Source organism: Anolis carolinensis, chromosome 6 (genome assembly GCF_035594765.1).
Source record: "Anolis carolinensis isolate JA03-04 chromosome 6, rAnoCar3.1.pri, whole genome shotgun sequence".
Classification (NCBI taxonomy): Eukaryota; Metazoa; Chordata; class Lepidosauria; order Squamata; family Dactyloidae; genus Anolis; species Anolis carolinensis.
This window is the reverse complement of record NC_085846.1, coordinates 114,639,563-114,658,560: the sequence shown is the minus strand read 5'-3', so window position 1 is coordinate 114,658,560 and position 18,998 is coordinate 114,639,563. Positions and strand designations below refer to the sequence as shown.

Below are 18,998 nucleotides of genomic sequence, written 5' to 3'. Positions count from 1 at the left end.
ATGCTGGATTTCATATCACAAAATCACAAGTCGAACACTTCCCAAGTGTCTAGGACTGTGTGATGTATTTTTGGATGATGCGCGCAGATTAGGGTTATTATTATTATTATTATTATTATTATTATTATTATTATTATTACTACACTATTACAAAAATGAAGTTTCTGGAGTATAATAACTACAGTAGAGTTTCGCTTATCCAACATAAACGGGCCGGCAGAACGTTGGATTAGTGAAGATGTTGAATAATCAGGAGGGATTAAGGAAAAGCCTATTAAATGTCAAATTACATTATGATTTTACAGATTAAGCACCAAAACATCATGTTTTACAACAAATCAACAGAAAAAGCAGTTAAATATACGGTAAACGTTATGTAGTAATTACTGTATTTACGAATTTAGCACTAAAACATCGCAATGTATTGAAAACATTGACTACAAAAAATTGACTACTAAAGGGAAGACTGCATTGGATAATACAGAACGTTGGATAAGTGAAGGTTGGATAAGCATGTGCCCCAAACTCTGCAAAAAGTGAGCTTGGAAACACGGCTGGACGTCCTCCGCTTGGCTTTTCCCCAAGGCTGAGAGGCCTTTAAGGGGTTTTTTGGAGGCACGGCAGCCAGATTTGCTTATCCTTCGTGGGCCGCTGTCCAGGCTTTCGGCTGAGGCCGGGACAAGGTCAACGTGATGAGAATTTCGAAGCAGGCTCCCCGGTCTAGTGCCTTCTTTTATGGGGACGAAAATAGGGTTTAACAAGCTCAGTTTGTCCATAAAGTAGAGGATTTTCCCCCTATAAAAACTCCAAGCAAGGAAAGGAGAGGAAAGAAACCCAGACAGGAAGAAAGATGCATCTACATTGTAGAATTAATGCGGTTTCCTACCACTTTAACTGCAATGGCTCAGTGCGATGGAATCTTGGTGAAAACCAGAACCTTTAGCAGAGAAGGTGAAAGACCCAGTAAAGCTACAACTACCATGATTGGGCCATGGAAGTTCAAAGTGGTGTCAAATTGCATTAATTCTACAGTGCAGATGCACCCAGGGTTGCCATTCCTGAATCTGCCGACTCAAATATCCCAAACTAGAAGCATGCCAAAAGCCTTGGAGAAAGAAACCCACCAAGGTGCTCTCCTAAGTTATTAATTCCCATAATTAGTCCATTATTCAATCCAGTATACCAAGGTGAACATCATAATAACCTTCTAGTGTTTAGGATCACAACTCCCATTATCCCCAAACAATGGCCATAAGGATTGCTATCGATGAAAGCTGCATTTTCTAAACAGGTGGAAAGTCCAGTCTGATACAAGTTTATCACCATTCCCATAATGTTAGATTACTATCTAACACTATTTTTGTTCCTGGGTTATAAATGTCCTTTCTTAATAGGCTCCATTAAAAATTATATGGGAAAAGTTTATCAAACAGCAAAAACTTTGTTTTTGCACTCTGCACAAAAGGTTAAAAATGGCACACTGAAAGGTTAAAAATGGCACATTGAAAGGTTAGAAATGGCACAGCAAAAGGTTAAAAATGGCAGCCGCAAGAATGAAGTTTCTGGAGCAATAATAGTAATAATAAATTTTATTTCTACCTCGCCACCATCTCCATCTCATCAAAGGGATTCGGGCCGGCTAACAAAATACGGTGAAGTGCCGCATGTAGACAATACATAAATTTAAAACAATAAAGCTGTAAAATTACAATCACGCACACCCATAATTACAATGCGAAATATAAAAAGTCATAGTTGTGGATGGAAACAAGTTGTTTCCAATTCACACATATCCAGTGCCAATGTGACGCCAACAGTAAGTGCTCGGACTAACCCTTAAGAATCTACATAAGATCAAAGGCATGTTTTTAAACTGGAACGGAAGGCTTGAAGCGAGAGGGCTAGCCTGATCTCTCTAGGAAGAGCATTCCAGAGCCGGGGTGCCACCACCGAGAAGGCCCTGTCTCATCCCAACCAACCGTATTTGGGACAGTAGTGGGACCGAGAGAAGGGCCTCCCTGGCAGATCTCAGAGCTCGCGCTGGCTCATAGAAAGAGATGCGGTCTCGAAGACAGGTTGGACCAAGCATATAGGGCATTAAAGATAATCACCTGCACTTGGAAACTTATCGGAAGCCAGTGGAGCTGCTTTAACAGGGGCATAGTATGCTCCCTGAAGTTAGCCCCAGTTAGTAATCTGTCTGCCGATCGTTGCACTAATTGCAGCTTCTGAACCGTCTTCAAAGGCAGCCCCACGTAAAGTGCATTACAGTAGTCCAATCTGGATGTATCTAAGGTGTGGACCACCATGGCCAAATCAGGCTTCTCGAGGTACGGTTGCAGCTGGTGCACCCGTTTCAACTGTGCAAACTGTTTCAACCGTCGACACCTGTGCTTCAAGCGTCAGCCCCGAATCCAGGAGGACACCCAGATTGCGGATCTGTGTCCTCAGGGGGAGTGTAAACCCACTGAGCACAGGTTGCCACCCTATATCCTGATCGGCCTCACAAGGGACTAGGAGGACCTCTGTGTCTTGTCTGGATAAGCCTCAGCTTGTTGGCCCTCATCCAGTCCATCAACTCCGGATGACCTCAACCAACGGTTGCTTGTAGGTGTTGAAAAGCATAGGGGAAAGAATAGGACCTTGTGGGACCCCACAGGTCAATGGCCAGGGGTCTGAGAAAGTGTCCCCCACTTTCAAAGTAAGTACAGTAGAGTCTCGCTTATCCAAGCCTCGCTCATCCAAGTTTCTGGATTATCCAAGCCATTTTTGTAGTCAATGTTTTCGATACATTGTGATATTTTGGTGCTAAATTCTTAAATAAAGTAATTACTACATAGAACTACTTTTTCTGTCAAATTTGTTGTATAACATGATGTTTTGGTGCTTAATTTGTAAAATCATAACCTAATTTGATGTTTCATAGGCTTTTCCTTAATCCCTCCTTATTATCCAAGATAATTGCTTATCCAAGCTTGTGCCGGCCTGTTTAGCTTGGATAAGTGAGACTCTACTGTAACACACAATTAAACAGGAAATAACCATTTCAAACCAGGCACAGAAAAATTTTCAAATGGATGTTGGAAATATCAGCCTCCCAAGCCTGTCACTATTTAATACAGTAGTCTTGCTTATTCAACCTTCGCTTATCCAACGTTCTGTATTATCCAACACAGTCTGCCTCCTGCCCGGATCCACAGCTGTTTCTCTAGGTAGCAACGCGCAACAGGCCAACACACCCAGCAACAACACAAGTGCAGCCACATTCCCAAACAAGTGGCAGACTTGCTGAAAAACATGATGTTTTGGTGCTCAATTTGTAAAATCTTAACATAATTCAACGTTTAATAGGCTTTTCCTTAATCCCTCCTTATTATCCAACATTTTTGCTTATTTGCCAGCCTGTTTATGTTGGGATAAGCGAGACTCTACTGTATATATATTTGCTAACCTGTATTCTATGTGTATGTTGATTTGTCGGTTTGACTGTACCTCTTTGGTGCAGGAGGGGTTTGACAAGTGATTGTACTGAGCATGTTCAGACTCAGGACTCTATTTTGTATTCAGTTGCTGCTTCAGACCTCAGTGGAGGTGGATGCATGCATGTTGCTGTTTGGAATTCAATACAGAAGTATGCTCATGGACTTCAGTAAGTACCAGCATACTTAAAGAGTATGGACTATTGATTAAGAATGATTCCCTAGAAGTAAGAGGAAAAATTAAAACTCTTTCTTTTTTCTTTTTTTCTCTTTCTCGCTCTTCTCGTTCTTCTCTTCTATCTTGCAACACTACTTTTTCATTACTACTATTCTTTAAAAGAAATGTTCACCAAGTGTAATTGTAAAGGAACCAAACACTTGGATATATGTTGTTTTTTATTTTAAGATTGTCAACAAAAATGAATTTTTATAATTTTTTTGTAGTGCCTTGTCTTTATCCTTGGTAGTTCAAAGACATGGTTCTTCAGTCTAACAACTGAGTTATCTGTGTGCCATTACATAAATACTTGTGAATATCACTTGTTCAAAAAGTTAACTTCCAACAAGGTCATGCTTTTCTTGACTAGTGGTCTTCAAGAGGTGGTCTCTCCACATATTCATGGAGATTCACATTTGTCAAAACAGATATGTGTCCAGAGACTGGGTACAGCTATTTTCCAATAATGGAGTTGTACTGGAAGACCTATAAAGTCCCAGATAAGTGTTTTCTCATTTCCAAAACACTTGAACTGGGTCTACTCGACGTTGGCTCTTTGCCCAGCAGAGTGAGGCTTTTCATTCTAAATCCTGGCTCTTCTTTGCTCTTATCTACAATGCACTTCAAGCCGTATTTGGGGAGAGATACCTATCAACTGAGAAGTCTAAGCACAAAGCAGCCTTTTCTTTTCCGCCGCAGACTCATCCAGACTGAAAACATGACAGTTCCTTCCATCCTTCAGAGCGGCGCAGAGAAATTGCGGCGACACATTTCGTGCTAAAACGTTTTGACGAATGTCTCGTGTTTTGACACATTGAGTTCACAGACAAAGAGGTTTTTACCTTACCTCCCCTTACAGAGATCTACGGCATGCAAAAAGACTGACTTACATGCAAAATAGTATCTTGGTGACAGGCTTTTTTTTTTTTGCTTTCGTAAAGCACCCAATTTTAAATGAAGGAGGTTATATTTTGGCCCACCAGAAATCTATTCTTTAAACTTGCCAAAAGTTTGCCATCCTATCAGGTAGAATATGTTAATGTGGGATTTGTGTGTTGATAGTGTTTAAATGCAATTTGTGCCATGCTTGTATTGCAACTGATTGCATCATCCAGATTGTATCATAATGTGGAAAGAGTTAATTGCCAAGAAGCTATTATGACCTTGATGTGTGGCTGGAACTAGGGAGTATCCAGACACAAGTGTTTGTGCATAACGATTGCATCAGTTCAATTGAGTTCTGTCTGCCTAGAGTTCGAGTCAAGTTCTGTTGGAGAACAGAGCAGTCCTGTGTTCGTCTGTCGTCTGCAAGTCTGTTTGTGTTGATTATTGCTGCATACAAGAAAACTTTGTAAATAGTTTTACCAACATCTCTAAGTGTCTCTTCGTTCTGCGTTCCACTGCTTCCATCCAACTACTGCTGCGCTGCAAATACTCTGACAGAATAATGTAATCCCCTTATTGGTGCTATGGCATCCCGGGAGCTGTAGTTTTGCATGATTTTTAGTTTCCCTGCCAAAGAATGCTGAAACTTCACTATATGCAACTCCACAATTCCATAGCATTGAGCCACAACAGGTGAAGTAGTGCCAAATTGCATTATATGGTGTAAATGCATCCTACTCTGTACAAAAGCCTATATATACCTCTATCTATGTACAATTATCTGTCTTGTCACATAAATGGCATTGAATGCTTATCATATAAGTATGTTCTGTGATTCGCCCTGAGTCCCCTTTGGGGTGAGAAGGGTGGAATATAAATACTGTAAACAACAAATAAAAAATATATAATGTAGGAACTGCATTATATGTCTATGCTGGCCATATAATGCAATTACAAACCACATTATAAGGAAGTATAGATGAAGCCCAGGCAATGCTTCGTTCTCTGGGTGATTTTTAAAAGAACTAACCATAAGGAATCCAAAAACCCATAAACTCTGACTTGAATTTGTAATCTTTGGAGGAAAAAAAGGAACGAAGAAGGAGGGGGCAATACAGTAGAATCTCACTTATCCAACATAAACAGGCCAGCATAAGCGGAAAAGTTGGATAATAAGGAGGGATTAAGGAAAAGCCTATTAAACATCAAATCATGTTATGATTTTACAAATTAAGCACCTAAACATCATGTTTTACAACAAACGGACAGCAAAAGCAGTTCAATACACAGTAACGTTATCTAGTAATTACTGTATTTACAAATTTAGCACCAAAACATATATTGAAAATATTGACTACAAAAACAATGACTGCTAAAAGGCAGACTGCATTGGATAATACAGAACATTGGATAAGTGAAGGTTGGATAAGTGAGACTCTACTGTACCTTTAAGACTAAATGGTGTTTATTTTAGTATGAGATTTGTGGATGTTTTTAAAAAATCACACATTCTGCCTCTGAGCATGTGCAAAGCATTTCCTTTGAGAGACAAATAGTGGTTGGAACAGTGCGGACTTTAGAAATACAAGCCCAGAAAGTTGCTAAAGAATACCAAATGCTGTAGCTTCTATTTTAGAATAACAGAGTTGGAAGGGACCCCAAGGGCCATCTAGTCCAACCCCATTGCACCATGCAGGAAAAACACAATCAAAGCACCCCTGGGAGATGGCCATCCAGCCTCTGTTTAAAAGCTTGAACCACAGTATGCTCACATGTCCCAGCTCTGCTCCACGTTAATTCAAGCAAAATAACAATTGCGCTTCCTTCGGCCGTTTTCCGAAAAGCACTCCGAATTAATAGTGTTATTAAATGTACCGCACCACGTCTCTGACAATTGTGTTAATGGCACTATTTATTTATTTAAGAGGGAGAGTTTCAGAGGCTCTGCATTGTCCTTAGATTCAGGGATTAGCTTTTGCATTCAGAGCAGCTTTCCTAGAGAGTCAGCTGACGACTTTAAGAAATACATACATACATATATATATATATATATATATATATATATATATATATATTGCACTTGCTTTTACATAACAGGAGTTTGCACACACAGCAAAACTGCGGCCATTCTGCGACGGCTGCCAATCCCACAGCCTGCGCTGGAAAGTATGTCAGACTCACAGAGCCGGTCTTTGCAACGAAGGCCTGGCAAAAACTAAAACTCCCACCGGCCGGAGAGGAGAGCCAGCCAGCGCTATGCTCGGAATGCAAGAATGCAGAGAAGGAAAAAAAAAACATTACTACTTCTTTTCCAATCTTGCAAAGAAGCGTTTCCAAGCCAGAACAAGCATTAGGAGTGAAGGTCTCAATTTGAACCTACATCGGCATCTGCTATAATCTATATATATAAAAATGTAATGTGCGTAATTAGGACCGAGTTAACAACAAAACCACTGGGCCAAATCACACCAAATTTGGCCACAATACTCATCACTTTCCAAGGAGTGACCATAAAAAAAACAGAAAGAAAACAGAGACAAGGCCAGAAAAATCCTCCAAAATAAATAAATAACACTATGTGCATGCGCAAAAAATCTCCCCTTCATACCTAAGGGACTCAATTGTTATCCAACTAGAAAACAATTGAATATCCCTGCAGCTTCAAAGCCTGGCTGCTTTATACCTAGGAGACTCCATTGTTGGCCAACTTGAATACCATTGAGTAGACTTGCACCTTCAAAGCCTGGCTGCTTCATGCCTAGGGGAATCCTTTCTAGGCCACCTTGAATGCCACAAAGAAAACCCCACTTAGGACTACACCACAGCAACGCGTGGCCGGGCACAGCTAGTATTTTATAATGCTACTAGCTGTGCCCGGCCACACGTTGCTGTGGCAAAGTCTGGTGGTATAGTAAATAAAATATTGAGGAATTGGTGGTAGTTAAGGTAAAGGGTAAAGGTTTTCCCCTGACATTAAGTCCATTATAAATGGGTTATATAGCTGTGTGGAAGGGCCTTGAGTCTACACTGCCATATAATCCAGTTAAAATCAGATAATCTGTATTTTATAGGCAGTGTGGAAGAGGCCTAAGTGAGGCCTAACTCTGCCTGTCCCCTGGGCTGAGTGGATTGCTAGGAGACCAAGTGGGCGGAGCTTAACCTTCTAACTGTCAGCAATTGGATAAAAACAATTATTCCTCTCCCTCTAATTAGGACTTTATTTTTCTTTTCTTTTTGTTGTATGAACATAGAGGCATGGATGAGGGGTTGTGCTGCCAAGTTTAGTTTTTCTGGAATGTGTAGTTTTGTTGTTTTGTCCTAGGCTGAAATTTCATTACCCTTTTATATATACGTATATAGATAATATTTTGGGGAAATGGCCTTCATGCAAGGCAATTAGGTTTCTCAGCTGTTAAACTGATGAACCTAGACATCTCTTTGAACTGTTGACAAAGATATGCCAATGCACTTTTCTTGCCTTGTTAACTTGACATAGACACAGGGTCCATTCCCATCCCAAGTTGCTCTCTCACGAATTTGCAGCACTTTATCAGCTACCTTGTATTTACAAAAATTCACATGGTGCACTTTACCCAGTCTGTTTTTATAACCCTTCTGTGTTTAAATATGTTTTATTAAGTTTGTTATTTTATCTTCATATGTTAATGTTCAAATTTTATAATTGTGCATGTCTTTTCTGTCAGAGTATTTGCAGCGCAGCAGTAGTTGGATGGAAGCAGTGGAACGCAGAACGAAGAGACACTCAGAGACGTTGGTAAAACTATTTACAAAGCTTTACTGTATGCAGCAATAATCAACACAAACAGACTTGCAGACAACAGACGAACACAGGGCTGTTCTGTTCTCCAACAGAACTTGACTCGAACTCTAGGCAGACAGAACTCAACTGAACTGACGCAATCGGTCAGTTCGGTCACAAACACTTGTGTCTGGATACTCCCTAGTTCCAGCCACACATCAAGGTCATCATAGTTTCTTGGCAATTAACTCTTTCCACATTATGGTACATTCTGGATGATGCAATCAGTTGCAATACAAGCATGGCACAAATTGCATTTAAACACTATCAATATACAAATCCCACATTAACATTTTCTCCATATGATGTGTTTTATATTGTTATTGTTTTTATCTGGGCTTGACCCCATGTAAGCCGCTCCGTGTCCCTTCGGGGAGATGGAGGTGGGTATAAAAATAAAGTAGTAGTAGTAATAGTAGTAGTAGTTGTTGTTGTTGTTATTATCTTCAATGGCATGGCATGCATCAAGACCACAAGAGGAATAGGAGTCCACAGTGCGATGCAGCAGCTAAAAAAGCCAATGCAATTCTAGGCTGCATCAATGGAGTATAGTGTCAACATCGAGGGAAGTCATAATCCCCTTCCGTTTGGCGTTGGTGAGATCTCATCTCGAGGACAATGTCAAGTTCTGGGCAACACAACTCAAGGAGGAGATTGATTGAGAAGCTCGGCCAAAGTGACCAAAGGATTGGAAGTCAAGTCTTCTGAGGAACAGCTTAGGGAGCTGCTGATGTTTAGCTTGGAGAAACAAAGGCTGAGAGAAGGGAATATGATAGCCCTGTTTAAATATTTGAAAGGTTGTCACATTGAGGAGGGAGCAGGCTTGTTTCCTGCTGCTCCTGCGACTAGGACTCAACGGAGAAATGGATTCAAATTGCAGGAAAAACAATTTCACCTAAACGTTAGGAAGAACTTCCTGACGTTATGAGTTATTGGACAGTGAAAATCTGGGAGAGCCTCCTTCTCTAGGGGGTTTTAAGCACAGGCTGGATGGCCATCTGTCGGGAGTGCTTTGATTGTGTCTTCCTGCATGGCAGAAAGACAGTTGGATTGGATGCGCTTTGAGGCCTCTTCCAATTGTAGGATTCCATGATTCTGTGGTGACCTCCACACCCAAAACTAAATATATTCATAGAATCCTAGTCCTGGAAGGAACCCCAAAGGTCATCCAGTCGAACCCTCTGTCACGCAGGAATTCATAATAAAATCATTCTTCCATCACTGGACACAAGGATACACAGTCTCATAACTTCAAAAAAACAAAAACAAAAACTGAAGACTTGGATGTTTCGGCAGGCCTTTGGAGATACAGTCATTAATTAATCAGCCCCAGAGGGTTTTTAATCATCTCTCCTGTATTTATTACGATTTTACCATTTATGTGTTTTAAATGTAATTTTTGATCCTGTATTTTTGTTTTAATTGATATATTGTATTACTGTTTGATCTTTTTATAGTGTGATTTCTATTATGTTGCCTATATTTTGTCTTATGTTGTTTGGGCCTCTGCCCCATGTAAGCCATCCCGAGTCCCCATGGGGAGATGTTGGCGGGGTATAAATAAAGTTTAATTATTATTATTATTATTACTAAAAACACCAAATTTTATTGTGTGTGCATTGTCTTTGTTCCCATTATGTTTATAGCCATGGCATAGCTCACTTTTCATCATTATATTATATTTTACATGTAATATTACTAATAATATTACAATATATTGATACAGTACAATACAGTAATTTATTACCAGTATTGTACTATGCTAATATAATATTGTATGTAAATTTAATTTGTAAACCGCTCTGAGTCCCCTTCGGGGTGAGAAGGGTGGCATATAAATGTAGCTAATAAATAAATAAAATAAATAAAGTTCCTATAACATTGAAACCAGATTGTAGACGTTCATCCAAAGCACCACTGTCCCTCCTGATACATTGTATTGTATTGTATTGTATTGTATTGTATTAATGTATTATTATTATTACCCCGCCTGGTGAAGAAACCTGCGATAGGGTTGCTGTGAGTTTTCTGGGCTGTATGGCCATGTTCCAGAAACATTCTCTCCTGACATTTCACCCACATCTGTGGCAGGCATCCTCAGAGGTTGTGAGGTATATTGGAAACTAGGCGAGTGGGGTTTATATATCTGTGGAATTTTTATTTTTTTCCGTGTCAGGAGCAACTTGAGAAACTGTGGAATGATGTCCAGGGTGGGAGAAAGAACTCTTGTCTGTTTGAGTTAGGTGTGAATGTTGCAATTGGCAAGCTTGATTAGCACTGAATAGCCTTGCACCTTCAAAGCCTGGCTGCTTCCTGCCTGGGGGAATCCTTTGTTGGAACGTGTTAGCTGGCCCTGATTGTTTCCTGTCTGGAATTCCTTTGTTTTCTAAGTGTTGTTCTTTATTTACTGTCCTGATTTTAGACTTTTTAAAATACTGGTAGCCAGATATTGTTCATTTTCATGGTTTCCTCCTTTCTGTTGAAATTGTCCACCTGCTTGTGGATCTCAATGGCTTCTCTGTGTAGTCTGACATGGTGGTTGTTAGAGTGGTCCAGTATTTCTGTGTTCTCAAATAAGATGCTGTGACCGGGTTGGTTCATCAGGTGCTCTGCTATGGCTGACTTCTCTGGTTGAATCAGTCTGCAGTGCCTTTTGTGTTCCTTGATTCGTGTTTGGGCAATGCTGCTGCATTTGGTGGACCCTCTGTAGACTTGTCCACAGCTGCATGGTATCCGGTAGACTCCTGCAGAGATGAGAAGATCCCAACAAAGGATTCTCCCAGCCAGGGAGCAGCCAGGCTTTGAAGCTGCAAGGCTTTCCGATGCTAATCAAGGTGATCAATTGCAACATTCACACTTGCCTCCAAAAGACAAGAGTTCTTTCTCCCACCCTGGACATTATTCCACAGATACATATATAAGCCTCACTTGCCTAGTTTCCAACAGACCTCACAACCTCTGAGGATGCCTGCCATAGATGTGGGCAAAACGTCAGGAGAGAATGCTTCTGGAAAATGGCCAGACAGCTCGGAAAACTCACAGCAAACCAGTAATTCCAGCCATGAAAGCTTTTGACAACACAAGCCTGTGATATATGCATTCTGGTTGGCTCAATAAATGTACTATATTGCCGTATGAATTATTTTACGACCAACATACAGCTCACTCTACAACTTTCATACCCTATACCATTTCCCAGGATATATAGTGAATCCTCTCCATTTCTTAAGGCAGAATCCTGGCCAAATTTGCCAATAATAGTAGTAGTAGTTGTAATAATAATAATAATAATAATAATAAATTTATTTATATACTGATCTATCTCCTCAAGAGGACTAAGAGCAGTTTCCATCATGTGTGCAAAACAGTTGCACCGGAGAACCTGGAAATTCCTAGAAATAAGCATTTTCTTCAAGTACCAAAAACCAGATGTACAATTTTATTTTGCTTTGCACGAGGGCCAAGCTCAATAGACATCAAGTTAAAACTCCTACACTTTCTGTCACAAGATTCCTGGGGAGGGAGGGAAGTCAGAACCACATATTTGCACATTTTTAAGGTGGGTTCATCTGGGGACAAAGTGGGGCAGAACATACCTTGATCAAACAATAACAACAATAATGTATTCAAGGGTTGAGGGGGTACAACATGGTTAAAATGCATAGATAAAAGCAATGAAGTTTTGAAGAACTTTGCAACACAAGCTTCAAAAAAGGCACAGGCTTGCCATATCTATATATATAAAAAAGTGATGGAATCCTGGCGACCGACAAAACAGCAAAACTAAACACCCCACAACCTCGAAAATTGACAGCACAACCCCTCATCCACGCCTCTAGGTTGATACAACAAAAAGAAAAGAAAAATAAAGTCCTAATTAGAGGGGGAGGAATAATTGTGTTTATCCAATTGCTGCCAGTTAGAAGGCTAAGCTCTGCCCACTTGGTCTCCTAGCTACCCACTCAGCCCAGGGGACAGGCAGAGTTAGGCCTCACTTAGGCCTCTTCCACACTGCCTATAAAATACAGATACCACTAGACAATGCCACAGCAACACGTGGCCAGGCACAGCTAGTGTGTGTGTGTGTGTGTGTGTATATATATATATATATATATATATACATACACACATACTGTATATACCCGAGTAATAAGCCTAGTTTTTCAGCCCTTTTTAAGACTGAAAAAGCCCCCCTCGGCTTATACTCGGGTGAGGGTCCTGGTTGACTTATATTTGGGTCAGATTATACTCAAGAATATATGGTACATTTATTATTTTTCTCTATTATTATTGGTATTATTACATTTATTATTTTTCTCTATTATTGTTGCTACTATTACATTTATTTTACTCTATTTTTATTTTTATTATTAATACATTTATTATTTCACTCTGATATTATTATATTTATTATGTTACTCTATTTATTACTACATGTATTATTTTCCTGTATTATTTATTATTATTATTATTATTATTACATGTATTATTTTACTCTATTATTATTAAAAGGATACATAAGCACATTTACATTGAAGAAGATGGGAATAATGATTTAACCGAAGTTGGACAATCTTATCTTAAATTAGAGCTTTATGTAAATTTTCAAAAACGTTTAACCTACTGCTGCCTCAATTAATGTAATTTTATTGGTATCTGTTTTTATTTCTGAAATTTACCACCCTCGGCTTATACTGGAGTCAATGTTTTCCCAGTTTTCTTGTGGTAAAATTAGGTGCCTCTGCTTATATTCGGGTCGGCTTATACTCGAGTATATATATATGAATGAATCAAGGTGTCCAAGTAGTTTGGGGAGGGGGATGTATCCGAAAGACCCCCTTACGCTGCCCTGTTGAGACTTCTCTGGGCGCATGGGTGCAATGTCACCCAAGTAAAGGCAAAATGCAATAGAAAGACCCTCTTTATGGAGGAGGAACTGCATGCGCACAGCGCCCAACGTGTCAGGGTGGCATGAGGGGTGAGCTAATGCTTTGCAATGGCACCAGCTGAGAGGCAACGGGAGGTTAACCCTTTGGGTGCAACAAGACAGCTATTGTTGCTCTGGCATCTCAGCATCATACGTTTCATCTCAAAGGAGAAAAAGGAAGTTCTCCCATGCACAAACGCACATACAGTACGCATATATATATATATATATATATACACACACACACATACATATATACACAAATCAATACACACATACATATGTATGTATATAAATATGCACATATATATATATATTATATTAAATGTAATATTACTAATAATATTACAATATAATGATATAGTACAATATAGTAATTTAATGCTTATATTGTGCTATACTAATAATATATTGTTTGTACATTTGATTTGTAAGCCGCTCTGAGTCCCCTCTGGGGTGAGAAGAGCGGGATGTAAATGTAGTTATATATATATATGCGCACACACACATACATACATACATACATACACATATACACAAAAAGCACACACATATACACAAATCAATGCACACACACACACATATATGGACATAAATACATATACATACATATATACACACATATACACAAATACACACACACATACATATGCATACATACATATACACATGCATATATATGCACACATATGGACACACACATTTTATATACACAAATAAACAAATACATATATATATATATACATATATACACACATAAACACACACATATATATGTATACACAAACTCATAAGCACACACATATACATATACACACACAAATATTTATATATACAGTACTATATACCATATATATACACTCATGTAAATACACATATCTACACACAAATAAACAAATATGTATACATATGCAAATATACACACACATATATAGACATATAAACAAACACACATATAAGCATATCACACACAAACATATAAGCACGCATATACATATAAACATATATATACACACAAATAAACAAATATGTATATATACGTAAACATACACACACACACACACACACATATGAATATTACATACACAAACACATAAGCACACACATATACATATAAACATATATAGTAAGGGTAAAGGTTTCCCCTGACGTTAAGTCCAGTCATGTCTGACTCTGGGGGTTGGTGCTCATCTCCATTTCTAAGCCGAAGAGCCGGCGTTGTCCGTAGACACCTCCAAAGTCATGTGGCCGGCATGACTGCATGGAGCGCCGTTACCTTCCCTCTGGAGCGGTACCTATTGATCTACTCACATTTGCATGTTTTCAAACTGCTAGGTTGGCAGAAGCTGGAGCTAACAGCGGGCGCTCACTCCGCTCCCGGGATTTGAACCTGGGACCTTTTGGTCTGCAAGTTCAGCAGTTCAGTGCTTTAACACACTGCGCCACCGGGGCTCCCAATAAACATATATATATATACACACACATATTTATATACACACACAAGTATATATACATTTATAAAGGCACACACACATACATATATACCCAGTCACATACAGATATATGAAGATCAATTAGGCCAATGCACAGACTCATGCCTATATTTATATATGTGCCTAAGTTTATGATGCATATCTGTATCTATATTTTCGTGCATACAGTGGACTCTTGGTATCCACTAGGGTTTGGCCTAGGACCCTGTGGATAACAAAATCTGTGGATTCCGACGTGCTATTTATTAATATAATGGCCTATTAAAAAGGGCCTACCTTATACAAAATTGCTGTTTGGAATGTTGAAAAAGTATTTTCCATCAGTGGATAATGGAATCGGAAGAGCTTGATACGAGGGTCACTGTTTTATTAAGCCATTGCATATATTGGGACTTGGAGTATCCACAGATGTTGGTATCCACTGGATACCAAATAATGCATCTACATTGTAGAATTAATGCAGTTTGATCTCAGTTTAACTGTCATGGCTTAATGCTACAGAATTTGGTGAGGCACTAGCTCCCTTTGACAGCAAAGGCTGAAGGCCTTGTCAAATTACAACTCCCATGACTCCATATCTATGTAAATAAATACACAACCATGGCAGTTAAAGTGGAGCTAAACTGGATTAATTCTACAGTGTAGATGCACTCCTATCTATCTGTTTATCTCTCTGTCTCTCCAGATATAAATATAAATGCAAGAGAGCATTTGCCTTGCTTCCCAACTCCCCTTCCCACACCTGGATTTTGCAATATGTTCCAGAAATTAAATATAACTTAATATAATATATAGAAATGTACTTTTATTTAAATATAGATATAAAAATATCAATGCAAAAGGCCTAAAAGGGAAGGGGAAGGAACTATAAGGAACTTTCCAACGCCAGTGTTCCAGATTTGCAAGAAAGAAAAAAGAAACCAAGCGGAAAGGGAAAAATAAATATAAATAGAGGATATAGGAGACTCTTTACCATTTTGATGCAATGCTTCCAGGTCGCATGAGCCTCAGTGCGCTTCTTCTCCTTGCGATCTCCATGAAAAGGTTAGGAAGGGAGAGACCGAGGCTTTCCTTTTACTAAAAAAATAAATAAAATTAAATGGAATTTTGTTTTTACAAAATATTGCAATGCCTTCGCCTCCTCCCAGCTTCTTTTTCTCTGCTGCTCCTTGTGCCCCGGGCCTTGGGGGATGATGGGCTTGGTTGCTCTTGCTGCATTTGTACAAAAAACCCTCCTCGATGGCGGTTTCATTGGATGCCCCCCCCCCTTGCAAAAAAGTGGGACGCGGCTGGGCTGCAAATGCCCGGGCCCAGCTGATTGCAGACGTCGCTTCCACTGCGCATGCGCCGGGGGGACTTTTAAAGGGACAGTGCAGCTCTGTCAATTCAGCAGAGGAATTGAGAGCTTGCTTTGCAGGCAGAAAGTAGGTGATTTAGTCCAATACCTTGAAAAGTTCCTTTTTGGAGAGTATATCATTCTTTGTGTTGTCGGAGGATTTCATGGCAGGACTCACGGGGTTGCTGTGAGTTTTCCGGGCTGTATTGCCATGTTCCAGAAGCATTCTCTCCTGACGTTTCGCCCACATTTCTGGCAGGCATCCTCAGAGGCTGTGAGGTCTGTTGGAAACTAGGCAAGTGGGGTTTATATATCTATCCAGGGTGGGAGAAGGAACTGTTGGAAGCAAGTGTGAATGTTGCCATTGGCCACCTTGATTTACATTGAGTAGCCTTACAGCTTCCTGCCTGGGGGAATCCTTTGTTGGGAGGTGTTAACTGGCCCTGATTGTTTCCTGTTTGGAATTCCTGTTTTCTGAGTGTTGTTCTTTATTTACTGTTCTGATTTTAGTGTTCTTTTTTAATACTGGTAGCCAGATTTTGTTCATTTTCATGGCTTCCCCCTTTCTGTTGAAATTGTTCACATTCAGTGGCTTCTCTATGTACCCTGACATGGAAGTTGTGAGAGTGGTTGAGCATTTCTTTGTTCTCAAATAATATGCTGTGTCCAGGTTGGTCCATCAAGTGCTCTGCTTTGGCTGACCTCTCAGCTAATATCTCCCAACAAAGGATTTCCCCAGGCAGGAAGCAGCCAGGCTTTGTAGCTACAAGGCCATTAAATGTTAATCAAGCTGGCCAATTGCAATTCACACCTGCCTCAAACAGACAAGAGTTCTTTCTCCCACCCTGGACATTATTCCACAGATATATAAACCCCACTTGCCTAGTTTCCAACAGACCTCACAACCTCCGAAGATGCCTGCCATAGATGTGGGTGAAATGTCAGGAGAGAATGCTTCTGGGACATGGCCATACAGCCTGGGAAACTCACAGCAAGCCAGTGATTCCCGTCATGAAAGCCTTCATCAACACGTTGAACAATTAGAACCTTCCCAAATTTATTTTGTTTTTGGCTTATAGCAACCTTTTTTAAGGTTCCAAAAATGGGAACTTTCTCAAATCCATATTTTTATTTTTGGCCTACATCACATTATTATTATTATTATTATTATTATTATTATTATTATTATTATTATTATTATTATTCAAATCAGGATTCAAATCAGCTTAACATAAAAGCATCAGCACTCTGTTCTATCACATCCCTTTTTTAAGGTTCCAAAAACCTGAAACTTTCCCAAGCTCACTTTTTTACTACAAAGTCCAATATTTTCAAAGTTCCAAAGCCTGAACTTTCCTTATTTGGATTACAAAGTCCAATTTATTTTGCAAAAATCCCCCAAGTTTGAACTTTCTTAATCTCTCTTATTGTTTTCATTACAAGGTCCATTATTTTTAAACAAAAAAGGGGAACTTTCCCACACTTAATGCTTACATCTTTTTTGTTGTCTTAATGCTTTTTGTTTTATCTTGTTTGACCCATCTTGTTTGAGCTTGGAGGTTAAAGTGGTTTCAAACTGCATTTATTCCACAGTGTAGATACACCCTTTAACTAAGAGAGAGAGAAGGGGAACTTGGGGGGAGTAAAGTCTTCTGTCTGAGATATCGGGATACTTGCAAACAGATTTCCAAGGGCTCATCCTTGGCCTCTTTGTGCTAGAAATCCCTCTGCAAAATAGGACCAGTGCCGCTGCATCTGGGACTCATCTTGATTGTCTTTGGCAGTAACTCCTTCCAGATGTCCCTTTTGCTTTGCAAAGCCAGTCCAAACAAGCCCTTTTATTCCAGCTCCACCTCCGACTTATAAGGTTCATTATTTCTTTTTTAAAGTCTTAACATCTTGAACGTCCCCAACTAACGAAAAGCACAGTCGGCTTTTTGGATGGATGTTTTCTTAACGTTTTCTCCTACCCACATGAATATTTGGCAAAAAGAAAGCAAGAAACCCACATAATAGGTCTGTCAATACATCCAAATGTAAAAATGACCCACTAAGTAGGATGTAGAAGCATCAGAGAGGCGAGGTTTCTCTTTTGAAGCTTTTCAAATACAAAAAACAATCAGCATTTTGGGAAATCAGGACACTTTTGAAGATGTATAGATGCACTTAATTGTCGCCTTCGTCAATCCGGTGACTTAAAGTGTACTGCAGCTCTCGTGATAATCTTTACCCTGTCAAGTTTTAGGGTGCATCTCCACTGTAGAATTAATGCACTTTGACTCCACTTTTAACTGCCATGGCTCAATGCGATGGAAACATGGGAGTTGTGATTTGGAGAGGCACCAGCACTCTTTGGCACAAGAAGGCTGAAGGCTTTGAAAATCTGCAACTCCCCAGACTCCCTGGCATTGAGCCATCACAGTTAAAAATGGTGTCAAACTGCATTCATTTTGCACTGACTTTTTACCTGTAGCTGCATATACGTGGAGCCAAATCTGACGTAGTGATTTGTTTGTTGGATTGCAATTCGGAACACAGGAATCCGCTCTGCAATGTTGGGTGAGTCACTCTCTCAGCCTCAGAGAGTAAAACTTTTGCAAAGAAAACAGCACAACCTTAGTATACACCTAAATGAGCTTTTCAGAATTTAAAACACAATTGAAACATAAATAGGAGTCTAGTGTCTACATCCAGGGAAGTCATGCTCTATATTGCCTTGGTCAGACCACACCTGGAATATTGTGTCCAATTCTGGGGACCGCAATTGAAGGGAGACGTTGGAATGTGTCCAGAGAAGGGCGACTAAAATGACCAAGGGTCTGGAGAACAAGCCATATGAGG

At 39.7% G+C, this 18,998-nt stretch overlaps 1 protein-coding gene across 2 annotated transcripts in view; it reads right to left on the bottom strand.

The window, feature by feature from the left end:
• Positions 1-16,149, bottom strand: part of zbtb47 (zinc finger and BTB domain containing 47) — a 38,815-nt gene extending 22,666 nt beyond the window's left edge. For both annotated transcript variants that reach the window (XR_010007182.1, XM_008112235.3), the window contains exon 1: positions 15,795-16,149. Coding sequence is in view for 1 of the 2 variants with exons in the window: in XM_008112235.3 (XP_008110442.2) it covers positions 15,795-15,797 (3 nt within the window). In the remaining variant the exon portion in view is untranslated. The remainder of the gene's footprint in view (positions 1-15,794) is intronic.
• Positions 16,150-18,998: the final 2,849 nt, after the last annotated feature.